The sequence below is a fragment of the Amblyraja radiata genome, chromosome 3 (genome assembly GCF_010909765.2).
Source record: "Amblyraja radiata isolate CabotCenter1 chromosome 3, sAmbRad1.1.pri, whole genome shotgun sequence".
Lineage (NCBI taxonomy): Eukaryota > Metazoa > Chordata > Chondrichthyes > Rajiformes > Rajidae > Amblyraja > Amblyraja radiata.
In genome coordinates this window covers 60,569,511-60,582,466 of record NC_045958.1, presented here as the reverse complement: position 1 = coordinate 60,582,466, position 12,956 = coordinate 60,569,511, and the positions used below count along the sequence as shown (strand labels likewise).

Genomic DNA, 12,956 nt, shown 5'->3' with positions numbered 1-12,956 from the left:
TCTCGACAATATAAATTGACATACAAATCGACGCTTTACTGGTAGGAGTATTTCAGTTAGTCCTTTCTCAGAATAATGTTGTAAGTAATTTTCCAATAATATCTTAAATTAGTCGTAACGCAATTTTATTAATCCAGCTAATATCGTTCAACTTTTACATTGCTTTCTTAACTGGTATTACCACTGAATTCCGGCACGGGAATTTTACAGACTCCTTAACTTAGAATAGAAATGAACGACTTATGTATATAAACAAAAAAGAAGCAAAAAGGATTTGCGGTGGAATATAATTGTCTAAAATTATTCAAATGAAAAATTAGATTCCGCTTTGGACATCTGAATGAATTCCCTTTAATAGAGAGACGCTCCTCTAGGGTTTAACAAAAGGGCCCAATCGGAATACAGTATGAGATAACCAGTTATTAAAACGACCGCCTCGTGTATCGATACAACTAGCAGATAATTGGTGAACGTTGAAAATGAAGTCGATACCATTGGTCCAGTTTCGCAGATGGGGATGAGGGTTATTGGTGAATGAATGAGCAGCCCTCACGGAGATTGGCCACGACGTTGGGATGGTTGGTGCTATTGGTGGATAGGGGCGGCGAAGGGTGCTTGAGTGGCTGGTGATGATGTGATTGGCAGCGGCCGGGGCTGTGCGCCATCCCCGCAGGGCTGAGCCTCGGGCGAATCAGCGCCGAATCACTGTGGGCTCAGCCACATTTAAACACTATGGAGGAGACTGAGCGCGACTGAATACAGAGCAGGGGGCCAGCGCACTCCGGGGAAACAGGAACCCGCCTTCACACACACAGCGGACAAATTGCACAGGAAAACGCCAAAAAAGAGAAGCTGGAATTTTAAAAGGATTTTTTTCCGGGTGTGAACGATTTCGAAGTTAAAATTCATTGCTGTCACTGAGCAGCAATTGGATTCATTTTTGGGGGCATTGCATTGCATCTGACAAACTTAACTTTCACGTTTCTTGCACAATCCGTCTGAAACCTTGAGGATCACAAAGCTGTAAAACCTACAATTTAGTGGCTGGGATCGAGATCTTCTTCTGGGTTTGCGTGGGGCGCTGCTCACCCTCTTTTGTTTTGGGAGTATAGGTGAAGGGGTTAAATCCAGACCAGAAAATCGAGGTTTTCTCGGAGTTGAAGACCGGCTGCGCCTTTTCATGGAAATCCACTGTAAGCACGACCCGTTTGCAGCAATGCATAGTAAGTAGGCAGCTCCTTCCCCGGCTCGTGTGGCGGTTCCTGGTGGGAGTGTGTGAGGAGTGCTGGAGCACTCGGTTTCATAGACCGATGTTCAGATGTCCCTGGACCCGGAGCAGCGCGAAGTCCTTGAAAGGGAACGTGCTTTGCTGAAAATCACAACCGACTCACACGTGCACGTCTAATTTTACTATAATTCCTGATTTTCCGAATTAAAAGCGAGTTAATTAATCAATTTCTTTAATTCTCATAATTAAATAGAAAACAGCAACATTCGAGGACCCAATTATAATATTATCTTAATTATATATACCTTTACTCAAATAAGACACGGTATTGTTGCTTTTTGTGGCGAACAATGTTTATCGTGAACGTCAGTGGCTTTAGTAGAAGATAATTAACATTCTTGAACCAGATGAAATGATTTAGTTGCCAGTAAGTTGTAAAAGAGTATTAACCAAGGCAATAAATAGGTTCGACGCCTAACGGTTTCGTTCCGCATTATCTAAATTACGTTTACTGTTGTATGTGGCGAATAATAAGCTGAGATAAAATAGTGAAATCTTCATTGATGGTGTTGGGCGACACCGAAATCTCCAGCATGTTTGTTTTGGTTGACAGAGTTGGCTGGGACTTGTCCATTTGGTCGATGTTATATGAAATGACACATCCTATCACGGTGTGTTAAGTGTTATTATACCTACAGCTTGTAAACAGATGCTTTATCAACTCGAACTAATCATATTGTACCAGGGTCTATCTAGACCTACTTTAGGAATGCCACCTCTGGCCAGGTTTACAGAGTGTAAAAGAGGGTTTAGTTTATATCTCAGACGACAAAACAAAATATATCGATTTAAAATTGTTACAACATAGTGATGTGGAGCAACTGCGCATACACTAACTTTAAAGATCGAAACAAATATTATTGATTTTTAGGAAGAGATCTTGTTAGCGAAGTCGTGTATTTTAGAATCATATTCAGTGTTAATCTATTTCAAGACTGAATTATACATTCGGTCCGTTCGCAATATGAAGTAACTACAGCTTAATTGTATGCTGTTTTAAAATAAGCGTTAATCTTAGACACAAGCTGGGAACTGACAGGGAATTTTCCGATCCGGAGTGCAATCGGATGATTATTTTTTGGAAAAAAAAAAGAAATCTGCGAATTTGGAAGTGGGAATTTTTCTGTTCCAGACACTGAGTTGAGGTACCATTTCACTGAAAACGAAACGGAAGTGATACATATTTTTGACTCATTAGCAAAGCGTTAATTTCATTTAGTGCTAAACCCAGTAAAGGTAGGAACGAAAGAGACTAAGAACCTCCCGGTGTAGATTATCCCTCTGCTGCAGGTATCAATCTATTCTTGTTATAACTTTCCTTCCCTCCGGCAGTGACACACACTAATAAAAACAATCCATGAGGTTTATATGGGAGGATTTATGTCAAACACTCCAAGTTTTCCCGAAAACAATTTTGTTGCCGATTTTCATTTATTACCACTTAGGGACGTATTTTAATTCCTTTGAATCCATATTGGAATATAGTTTTAAAAAACAAATATCGTCCCGAATCAGAATTTATCATTTAATTTCCCCTTCTACAAAGCAGCAGAAATGTTCTATTGCCTGAGGATAAAATACGTGCTGTGATCCACCTCTCTAACCCAATGGTAAATATTAAATATTCGGTTACATTCGCTGAGCGAATCCAACCGTTCACAATTCTGCAACCGATTACTCAAATGGAACATGTCTTGTTCCCAGAAGACCGTGATCGGGACTAATATCTGTCCACAGATCTCCGAGCCACAGGAAGCTGAAGTTTCATCGAAAGGGGCGCGTTTTCTGTTCCGAATTCAGTGGGTCATTTTCACTTTCAGTCAACATCTCGCGTTTCTCAGCCTCACATCAATGATCCTTCCTGTGCATTTTCAAAGCTGCCAACAGTAACTGTACATAGTCTTGGCCTATATTTAATTACATTTATAATCCAATGGAGTGTACCTGAGGGGCAGTTGTTGGTTGAGAGCGTGTGGACGTGATCTGAGGGGTGTCCCAGAAAGCTGCTGTGTCCTTGCCTCCCTGGAACTGTTCCCCTTCTTAACTAAATGCCGCGGGTTGCCCACCCCACCGACCGTCTCCTAATTTCTCGAGCCCATGTCTTATATTCCAAAACCGTTGACCACCCGACTCGCCACCCACCCCATCCCAATCGTATCTTGCGGCGACCGTATAAAGCAAGGGGTTCGGAACTCCTCTCCCTATATTGTTTGCTGGCCCGTACATTGCCGATAATTCTGCCGGGGGGGGGGGGGGGGGGGGGGCGACTGAGTGCCTACCGAATAGCTGCAGTGTTTCTTTTCTTTCTCTCTCTGTTTTGTGCATTGTATACAGGGCATGGCGGGGTGAATCAGCTTGGGGGTGTGTTTGTGAATGGCCGCCCTCTCCCAGATGTTGTCCGGCAGCGAATTGTGGAACTGGCCCACCAAGGAGTGAGACCCTGTGATATCTCCAGACAGCTCAGAGTGAGCCACGGCTGCGTTAGCAAGATACTGGGCAGGTAAGAACCAAGAGGAAAGAAAAATGTCAAACATGGTATCTGCCTGGAACCAAATGGGGTCCAAACTGATATTTACAGCTCTGCAATAATTTCATTTTAGAGTAACGTCAACCCTGAAAAATGATCCGGATGGAGTGTGAATTTGGAAATGGATAGAAATGATACATTGGTGTGCAAAGCCGAATTCCGAGCGGGAAGCGAAAACCCTAAATAAATTAGAAATTATAGAGCAAGGATGAAGACGTTCATCGTCGGGCAATGTGTTCAGTGGAATAGTAATAATAGAAACAATCTTATGGGTTAGAAAGTAATAATGAGAAATAGTGTTAGAGGCAAGAGAATCAGAAGTAATTCAAACCTAACATTACAGATATAAGAAGCAGAAATAATCCAAGAGCGACATATCGCAGACAAAGCCTTTCCTGCAGGTAATCCATCAGAAAGGATATAACAACAAGGTAATCCTTAAATTAAGAGAATCAGATATCAGAGAATAGCAGGAAACGATTCGCCAAAACCCCAGCAAGTAAAAGCCATGCATAATACAGAAGAAATCCCTAGGTTATAAGAAAGCAAAATAATCCTTTAATATATGTCAACCCTCCGAACAGACAGTAAATAGCTGGTAGGTACAAAGATAAATATTAGAAATGCCTAGGAAACGCATAGACACAGTTAACACATTAATGTGCAGGGCAGTGATTATACACACGGCTGCTGTTCAGTGTCAGTGTCTGCTGTTACTTTTTTTTTTAAACAGAGACTCTTCAGGGTGACAGCGAGAGCACATTCTACCCCCTCATTCTACTCTCACTTCAAAGCGCAACTCTGACCCCTGGCAGTATTTAGACGGACTCGCATTCATGCTGCATGGTACAAAAGATGAGGGCGTCGAATCCAGGTGCAGGAGGATACATAAACATCTAATATCATACCCATACATAGAGACGAACATTTCCAACAAGGCTTTTTGCCTCGATATATAGAGCAAAAATAAATGATGGCTGGTGGTATGCGAACATCCACAATCATGGACATCTGCTCACATCGGCTCCAGGACATGTATATCTCACCCCGCCATGAAACCAACAAGCTAAACATTACTTATTTACACAGAGCAAAAACAAACTCACACAAATTCGAGCTAAAAAGCGAATTCAGCAAAACACCGTTTATTGTTCCTTACACTCGGGCTAATTAAATGTATTTGCCTTCATATTTCATATATTTTGATGATGTTGCGTTTTGTAAAATAAATCATCAATTTCATGTTAAAGTAAGAAGTTCCTTTATTAATTATTTGCTAAACTATTAATGTTATGGAATAATATTCATCTAGTTCCACCGTTTGTACTGTGGGGTGAGAGAGGTAACTATAGTGGAGAAATATTATTGCAGATATTGTGTAAGGTGGTGGGTTTTGAACAGATTAAATCCTTCTATTATCTTATATTACCACGATTGGAAATAGCAATTGCTTGTGCATAAACGCTGGGCCCGGGGTACAGATGGGACGTCATTACCCAAGTCAGGTCAATTTATCAAACCACAAGCGGGAGATGGACCTCTGTTTTTAATTGATGCCCTGCCATAGCCCGGGTCAGTGATCATTGGAAACTTTGTTTTAACTTTAGCACCTTGATTCTTACTTCCCTTTGCGTTTGCACCAGCTCCATTGTATTTTGGTGGGATTTGAAAACTGCGGGCTCCCATTGATTTTGTTCGGCCAGGACAAGAGTGAATGATTTATCACAGGTCCCGGTGAGAAAATATTGTCCTAAAAAATAATTGACTCTTTCGAAATCTGAAAACGAGTTTCGATTTTAAAGTACAATATTACAAAATCGTAATGTGGCCAATAATCAGATAATTTAAACGAAATGTTGGAGGAAATCTGCGCCAGTTGTTTTTGGCGGCCCTGGGATCTGAAAAGCTCAGTGGAGTTGATGCTACGGTTGGAACCAGGCCACCTGCGATAGTTAATCAAACTTGGATAAATCAGGTCTTTCTCCTTGGATTAACCCGGATCGCAGTTGTCATTGTACTGTGTATCCCCCTTTTTGCTGATTTGCTTTGTTTTTGCACAATTTCCAACGCACCTATTGACATGCAGTTGATTCGACTCCCTTATTACCAAGTTGAAAGTTGACCAAAAGAATAATGATACACTTTCTAGACCAGGCTGCAGATCAAGGCAGAATGTTTCTTATGTGTAAGTTATGAAATGTTGGTGAGTTGATATAGGCAGGCGCTGGAATAAATTAACGGACCACTACAACGCTTACATTTGCTAACCGCTCCATTTGAGTTATAAATCTTAATACATTTGACACGAGTAGAGGAAGACTGTCATTTACTAATTAATTTAACAATTAACTGAAAGCTATCGTCTGCTGTGTGGGCGAAATTCGGACATGTTTTTAGCCAAGGTTTCACGTTCTAACTACAAGGATGAATAATTTGTTCCACCACAAACTCTGAATACGCTCCACGTTCTCATTTCCTCGCCACCGCTAACTTCTTCCCACCAGACCCTGAGCAATAATAGAAATCTGTTGGCTTCAGATCCGTCTCGGCAGCAACCGCTCGTAGAAAGAGAAATGAAATGTCCAGGAAGAAGCAAAGAGTGTGGAGGGTGAGGAGCGCAGTGAAACCGGAATTAGCATTCACGTCCCCACTGACTAAGCTTTAAGCACCACCAACAGTCCATAGTTGCCACCAGTCATTTTCTCCCCCACTCTATTACATACATTTATTCCCTTAACGGTGTGTTAAGACCATCACGGTCCTATTGCATGCGATTCTAGTCTGCTTAAAACATATCGGAAGATCCACTCCATTCGCATCTTGTAGGAATAGGAGGAATTGATATGAGAGTGTCTTTGCCTCATGATGTCTGTTTAGAAGAAGGTTCATAATTTTGTGGGTTGACAAAAATGGAGAAACTCAGCGGGTGAGGCAGCATCTATGGAGCGAAGGAATAGGCGACGTTTCGGGTCGAGACCCTTCTTCAGACAAATAATTTTGTGATAGTTTGTCTGAAATATTTGGTGATTTATTGATCTATTACTCAATGGTAAGGCTACTGTACTTAATCACTTTAGTAAGCAAAAAATGTTTAAATATTCCTTTGGAAACTTCCACTTTTCTGCTTCTCCAACAGTTAGACCATACGCGTCACATCCACTCGTAGGTGCATAGAACACAAGACATGTCTAAGATTTTTTTCCCGAACTTTCAAGAGGTTCATAAAGACAATTTTGATTCCTAAATACCCAGCTAGATAAATATGGTACTAATCCAGAGGCAATTTGTTTTATTTTGGGGTCTATGTACAATGCTGTAGTTTCAAAGGATATCTTCTTCCACACTCTCGCATTACACAACAGGGATCTCAGTTTAACACTGCGCTGAAATCAGTAATGCGGAAACATGTCCTTGGACAGTGCTCCATGGAAAATAAATCTGACCTTGAACGAGAGAGAGAGAGGGAGAGAGAGAGAGACAAGGGGGGGGGGGGGGGGGGGGGGGGGGGGGTGGAGCGGCAGACAGACAAAAAGAAAGAGACCCTGGAACACAGAAAAAAAGCCGAGAGGGTTGTTCAGGCAGAGAGAAGGAAAGGCGGAATGAAATATACCGCGTTCTTGTGTTTATCGGAGAAAAGAAGGGGTAAGAGTGATGAAAAGAATGCAGTGTTTCGCCCGCTCAATCCTCCCGTTTATACAAGAATGGGCGTTTTTTTGCCGGAAGTGATTATGTGTATGTCCTGGCCCGGCTGGTGCCCGGCTCCCGCTCACAGGGAGCAGTATGCTGATGCCGGAGCTTGTAACAGGCACCTGACTTGGTTCTGGAAATCAGTTGTGATAAACCGTTAACAGGAGCATCCTGAAGGTGTCTCTGTTTGGTGAATTGTCTTTCCAGCCAGCCTTTAGTCTTCTGGACATGCTTCAGCCCCTTGTGGAGGTTCACTTACTTTGCTGTCCACGACCGAAATGAACATAAAAAATGTGGAAATCAAAGTAACTTCTTTGTAAGCCTTGACTTCGGGCTATTGATAACTCCACACCCCCTATTTTGTCTGAAAGTATTTGCCAATCTTTATTCATGTGGGCAATCTGGTGGAAGCATGGGCTGGTTATTTTTATATCCCAGTCTCTCTCCCCACCCCCACCGCCTTCTACCAGGTCCTGTCTTTTCCCTGAGTTTCTCGATCTGTACCCCTGTTTTGTTTTGTTTTTCTACTGCGACCCTTTTCACCCTTCTACTGGAATCTAGCCCATCACCAGGATCAGGACAAGGGCCAGAATGCTGACAATGGATGTTCCGGCTCACTCTTCTAAATTAATGCACACGATTGGGCCAAAGACCAGATTACCGCCATGTTGCTGCCAGCAGCCCAGACAAACTCACACGATGCAAAATCTAATAATATTAACAAAACATAACCCACATACAGAAATAAAAAAAACTATCGAGAAGTGACCGGATTTGGTGGATAAGGACGTGTATGGCTAAAATTGCCATCTTAAAGTGTGAAAATAACACTAGTAGAGAAATAGGGTGGGAAAAGAGAAATGAAAGGGGAATATGTTTACAGTCCTTAAACATTTTTTTCAAAAGTAAAGGGCAATCAAAACATTTAAACCTAATAACAATGGAGATAATTTTAGCTTGGAATGTATGTTGCTGCTTCACATTATGTACGATAATGCTTACTCGTGGCATCAGATTCACATGCTTTTTTGACCCATTAAATTTTAAACTAATTAAATATCTCAATTTCTTTATTCATTAGATTTTATCCTAAACTTTTATCTTCTTTAAGTGGATTACCACTGTGTCAGATTTATGGAAGGAGAATATCGCAATCAACAATTACTAAAAGAACAACTAGCAATTGGGGTTAAGGTTCTGAACGATTACTTAGTTAAAGCCTACGTGCACAGACACTGCCTCGCAGCGCCAGAATACCAGGTCCGATCCTGACCTAGGGTGTAGAGTTTGCATCTGTGACAGCGTGTGTTTCCTTTGCATGCTTCAGTTTCTACACCCATCCCAAAGATGTGCGAAGTTGCAGATTAATTTGCCTCTGTAAATTGCCCGTAGTGTGTAGAGAGTGATAGAGAAACACACACACGTATCATCGGGTGATCGATGGTCGACGTATATTGGGAAGGTCTATTTCCACGCTGCATCTCAGGGATATGTCAAGGATAAGAATGAGGGAATCAAAACGTTATTTACAGTGAGATCCTGGTGTTCTCCCATTCACCCTGGCAACGAGAGCTGATATTTACAACGTGTTCCATGGCTGGGATCTGAAGGTGTGGGTTTGTGCCGGAAATTTACAATGCATAACGTTAATCCACAAGGCAGTACTGTGGTCATTGGTACAGTGCGATACGTGCTGATTCTTCAGGAAACTTTTTATGTGCCTTCTGATGAATGAAGACATTGGTAACGTCGTCTTGGTCTAAATCTTTCTCGCAACACAATTAAATTATCTTATAACTTGAGGTTGAGTAGTTAATTGTGATCGTAGTACTTTTTCCTAAGGAAAAGTAAATCTGATTTTGTTCCTCTCCCGTATATAAATTATTTCTCATTTGATGTAAAGAATGAAATCCATTTTTAAATTTGCCAATGATTTGCCAGAGGCAGTCCTCCATACAGTTAACTTGCATAACATGTTTCCTAAAATAACACATTTTATTATTTATTATTTTAATTAAACCTGTATATAAAATGTATAAACTAAATCTTAATGTCAGAAAATTTGTCCTGCCGTCCCCTTTACAACTTAAATGTCAATCATCTGTTGAAGTTTTGAGAAACACAAGGTTTATTTGTGTATACTCCTACCACAAACACTAATGTTATTTTTGATCATTCTCTCCCATATTTTCCTTTTCATCAAAACCGTGACCAGGCAAAAGAGTTTACAGAATTACTTTAAGTAGACAATACCTTCTTCATATAAAAAAAAAAGGACGGTGCGAGTGGGGCGGGCAATTTTGCACTAAAAATTGCATCAGACCCTTCCGAAATGTTCCGAGCCCTCCACAGACAAGGATTTGAAGGCTATTAATGTTACGAACACAGTTTTAATATATATCAGCTAGAACTAGTACATACGCCCATCTGTCCTTTAACATTTTGGTATGTCGACAGGTATAATGTAATAAGACTTTTCCTGTCACTGAATGGTTTTCCAACCTATTTTCTATACTCTTGCGAAACTCTTGTGTCTAGCTCCCGGTGTATGGCTTGGTTAATTTAAGTCTCTGCTTTTCACGTCACTCTGTACGTGTCTTCCCTCTATTTATTACATAAATCTCTCCCTGTCCCCACTTCACCATTACTTTGGCCACCGATGATTGTGTTAGATATGTATAGGCAAAGATTAAAATATCCAGCCGACTGAGTCGCAAAGCAAATTTTGCAAAGGAGAGCTATAGAAACGTTAAAATGAAATATGTTTTAAAGTATTAAATCATTATAACATTGAAGTACTGAAATAATCCTATATAAAAATATTGATGTATGATGGCAAAACATGTTAAACTGTGATCATTCCATGTATTTCAGGCAGAATATTCCTCTGTTCTTTATCTGGAAGTACTTCGCTTCAATGATGTGCTATTATTTCATAATAAAAATTTTTTTTTTTTAAATGATCATTGCATCTGAAGAAGATGCGTCTGATGAAGGGTCCCGACACGAAATGTCGCTTATCCATTCCCTCCACAGATGCTGGCTGACCCGTGGTGTTCCTCCAGCACTTTGTGGTTTGATCATTGCATTTTGTTGCCCTTTTTTTAAGAGTAATAATACCAATGCTAGATCATGATTATCGTGTATTATCATGACGGTGACATCAACACAGCAAACATTAAACAAGAGAGTCTTTAACCTCCCCTAGTGTCCTGTAAGTGGCCACTGTGTAAAATGATTCACTTGTAATTTCCTTGTTCGGAAAATTACTGAGCGATAAGTATATTGGAGCAATACATATGGTTTAATATACACATATGGAGACATGCTTAACACATGCCATATATCCCAGTGTATAAACACCCACATACACACGCACACACTTTAACAGACAGTGTCCATTAGTCAAGCGGGTGTGGATGGAATGAGTCTACCACCAATCGACGCCATTTGATTGGGATCTATCCTGCCAGCCCCTCTTCTCATCTGTTTCAATATAGCATAGCATTATCATATATTCTAGGGAAAGTCGGTCCATTCACACCAATACTCAGATCAGCTCTGCTCATCCAAATTTCCTTAAATATTTAGTTTTATTTTTAGTTTTAGAGATACCGCGTGGAATGAGGCTCTTCGGCCCACCGACCGACTAACGATTATCCGTACACCAGTTCCAACCCTACACATTAACGACGCCAATTAACCTGCAAACATGCAGCACCGGAGCACCCGGAGACAACTCGCGCAGTCACGGAGCCGTACAGACAGCACCTTAAGTCAAGATCGAAATCAAGTCTCTGAAACTGTACTGTTACCGCTACGCCACGGTGCCGACCCTAACGAGATAACTAATAGTTCATTGTTGTATTTTCAATTAGAGGAACGTTTTTCTGCTGCTTATTCAAATTGAACGTGGAATTCTGCACTGACTATTGGTCAAATGTAGCAGATTAACTAGAACAGGAGTAAATTCTGTTTGGAACCCCACTCCGGTTTTCCAGCATTGTGTCCTATCTCCGGTAACGCTCTCAAAAATCTCTTTTTTTTTTTAAGGTACTATGAGACTGGGAGTATAAAGCCGGGAGTAATTGGAGGATCCAAACCAAAGGTCGCTACACCGAAAGTGGTGGATAAAATCGCCGACTACAAGCGTCAAAACCCCACCATGTTTGCCTGGGAGATCCGAGATAGACTGTTGGCGGAACGAGTGTGTGACAATGAATCGGTGCCCAGTGTCAGTTCCATCAACAGGTACCACACATAGGCGGTGAACTTTCCAACATTAACCAATAAATCACCCTTAACCCGCAGATTGCGGCGGTTTCAGGCAGGTTTTAAATTTTACAAAATATATTTCGAGAAGATCGATCTATGGATTAAACATCGCCTTTGAAAACAAAATTTAAGATAATACTGTATTTAGTTTCCATCATCTCCATTCCGTTTTCCAAAGAACTAGAATCCTAACCACGGGACAGATCTTCCACTAATATTCCTCACGTGGTGACTCTTCCTTTGCTTTGTTTCCAACGTATTTTTATCTTGTTTTTAATGTATTTTTTTTTACCTATCAGAAACACGTTTCTCTCAGCCCCCAAAGCTGTTGTGCCTTTGTTCTGCTACATTTATCAGCTTTCTTTAATTTGATTGCTTGTGATGTACACTATATCAAGGTCATTATTTCTTACTTTAATTCCTGCCTTGCATTATGGGGCTCATAAAATGTAGTTCCTTTAATTATTCTATGATAGAGGTTTCTTGGTATCTGTCACGACCTTTCCCCACCACTGGCAGGAGGTGTTACACAGTCCCTTCACCTCCTGCCCCACACCATCCAGGTACCTAAACAGCATTTCCAAGTGAGGCAGAGGTTTGCCTGCACCTCTTCCAACCTGGCAATAAGTGAGTTCGGTATTCTGGAAAACGCAAGGAATCATGGGATTTGTCAAATGTCACTCGCGATAAACGTTCTCGGCAGCTGTGCTGTGCATGGATACAGACGTGCTTTTCACCCATAGTCAGGATCGAATCCAGGTCTCCGACGCTGCAAGCACTGTTGAATTGCTACTGGATCATCCCCGTCCCCTCCCGAGTGTTCCATCCCTGTCCGTGGACGGCCGGAGATGTACGGGGTGACCCTGGACTGATGGGAAACCAGCCTGGAGCAATGGCGGCCCAGGCTTATGGCCCTCATGGAGAAGAATTGCTAACTCCAGCTCAACTCTGCCTGTCCCGCCGGGCCTGGCACTGACGGGACACCGGCCCGGAGCAGTAGAGTTAACGCTGGAGTTAGTGCTGGCTGTAAGCCTGGGCTGCCACTGCTCTGGGCCGGTGTACCATCAGTCCAGGGACACCCCGGACTTCTCCGGCCACCCTGGACAGGGATGGGACACTCGGGAGGGGACAGGGACAGTCCAGTAGCAATTCAACACGCTTGCAGCGCCGGAGACCCGG

General features: G+C 41.8%; 1 protein-coding gene across 3 annotated transcripts in view; it reads left to right on the top strand.

The window, feature by feature from the left end:
- pax5 (paired box 5) overlaps positions 1-12,956 on the top strand; it is a 249,624-nt gene that overhangs the window by 10,610 nt on the left and 226,058 nt on the right. For 2 of the 3 annotated variants that reach the window (XM_033017876.1, XM_033017874.1), the window contains exons 1-3: positions 649-1,223; positions 3,623-3,788; positions 11,556-11,753. In XM_033017876.1, the coding sequence (XP_032873767.1) occupies positions 1,181-1,223; positions 3,623-3,788; positions 11,556-11,753 (407 nt within the window). In that variant the 5' untranslated portion in view covers positions 649-1,180. Of the gene's footprint in view, positions 1-648; positions 1,224-3,622; positions 3,789-11,555; positions 11,754-12,956 lie in introns of those variants that run through there. The other variant, XM_033017875.1, reaches the window with a different exon arrangement.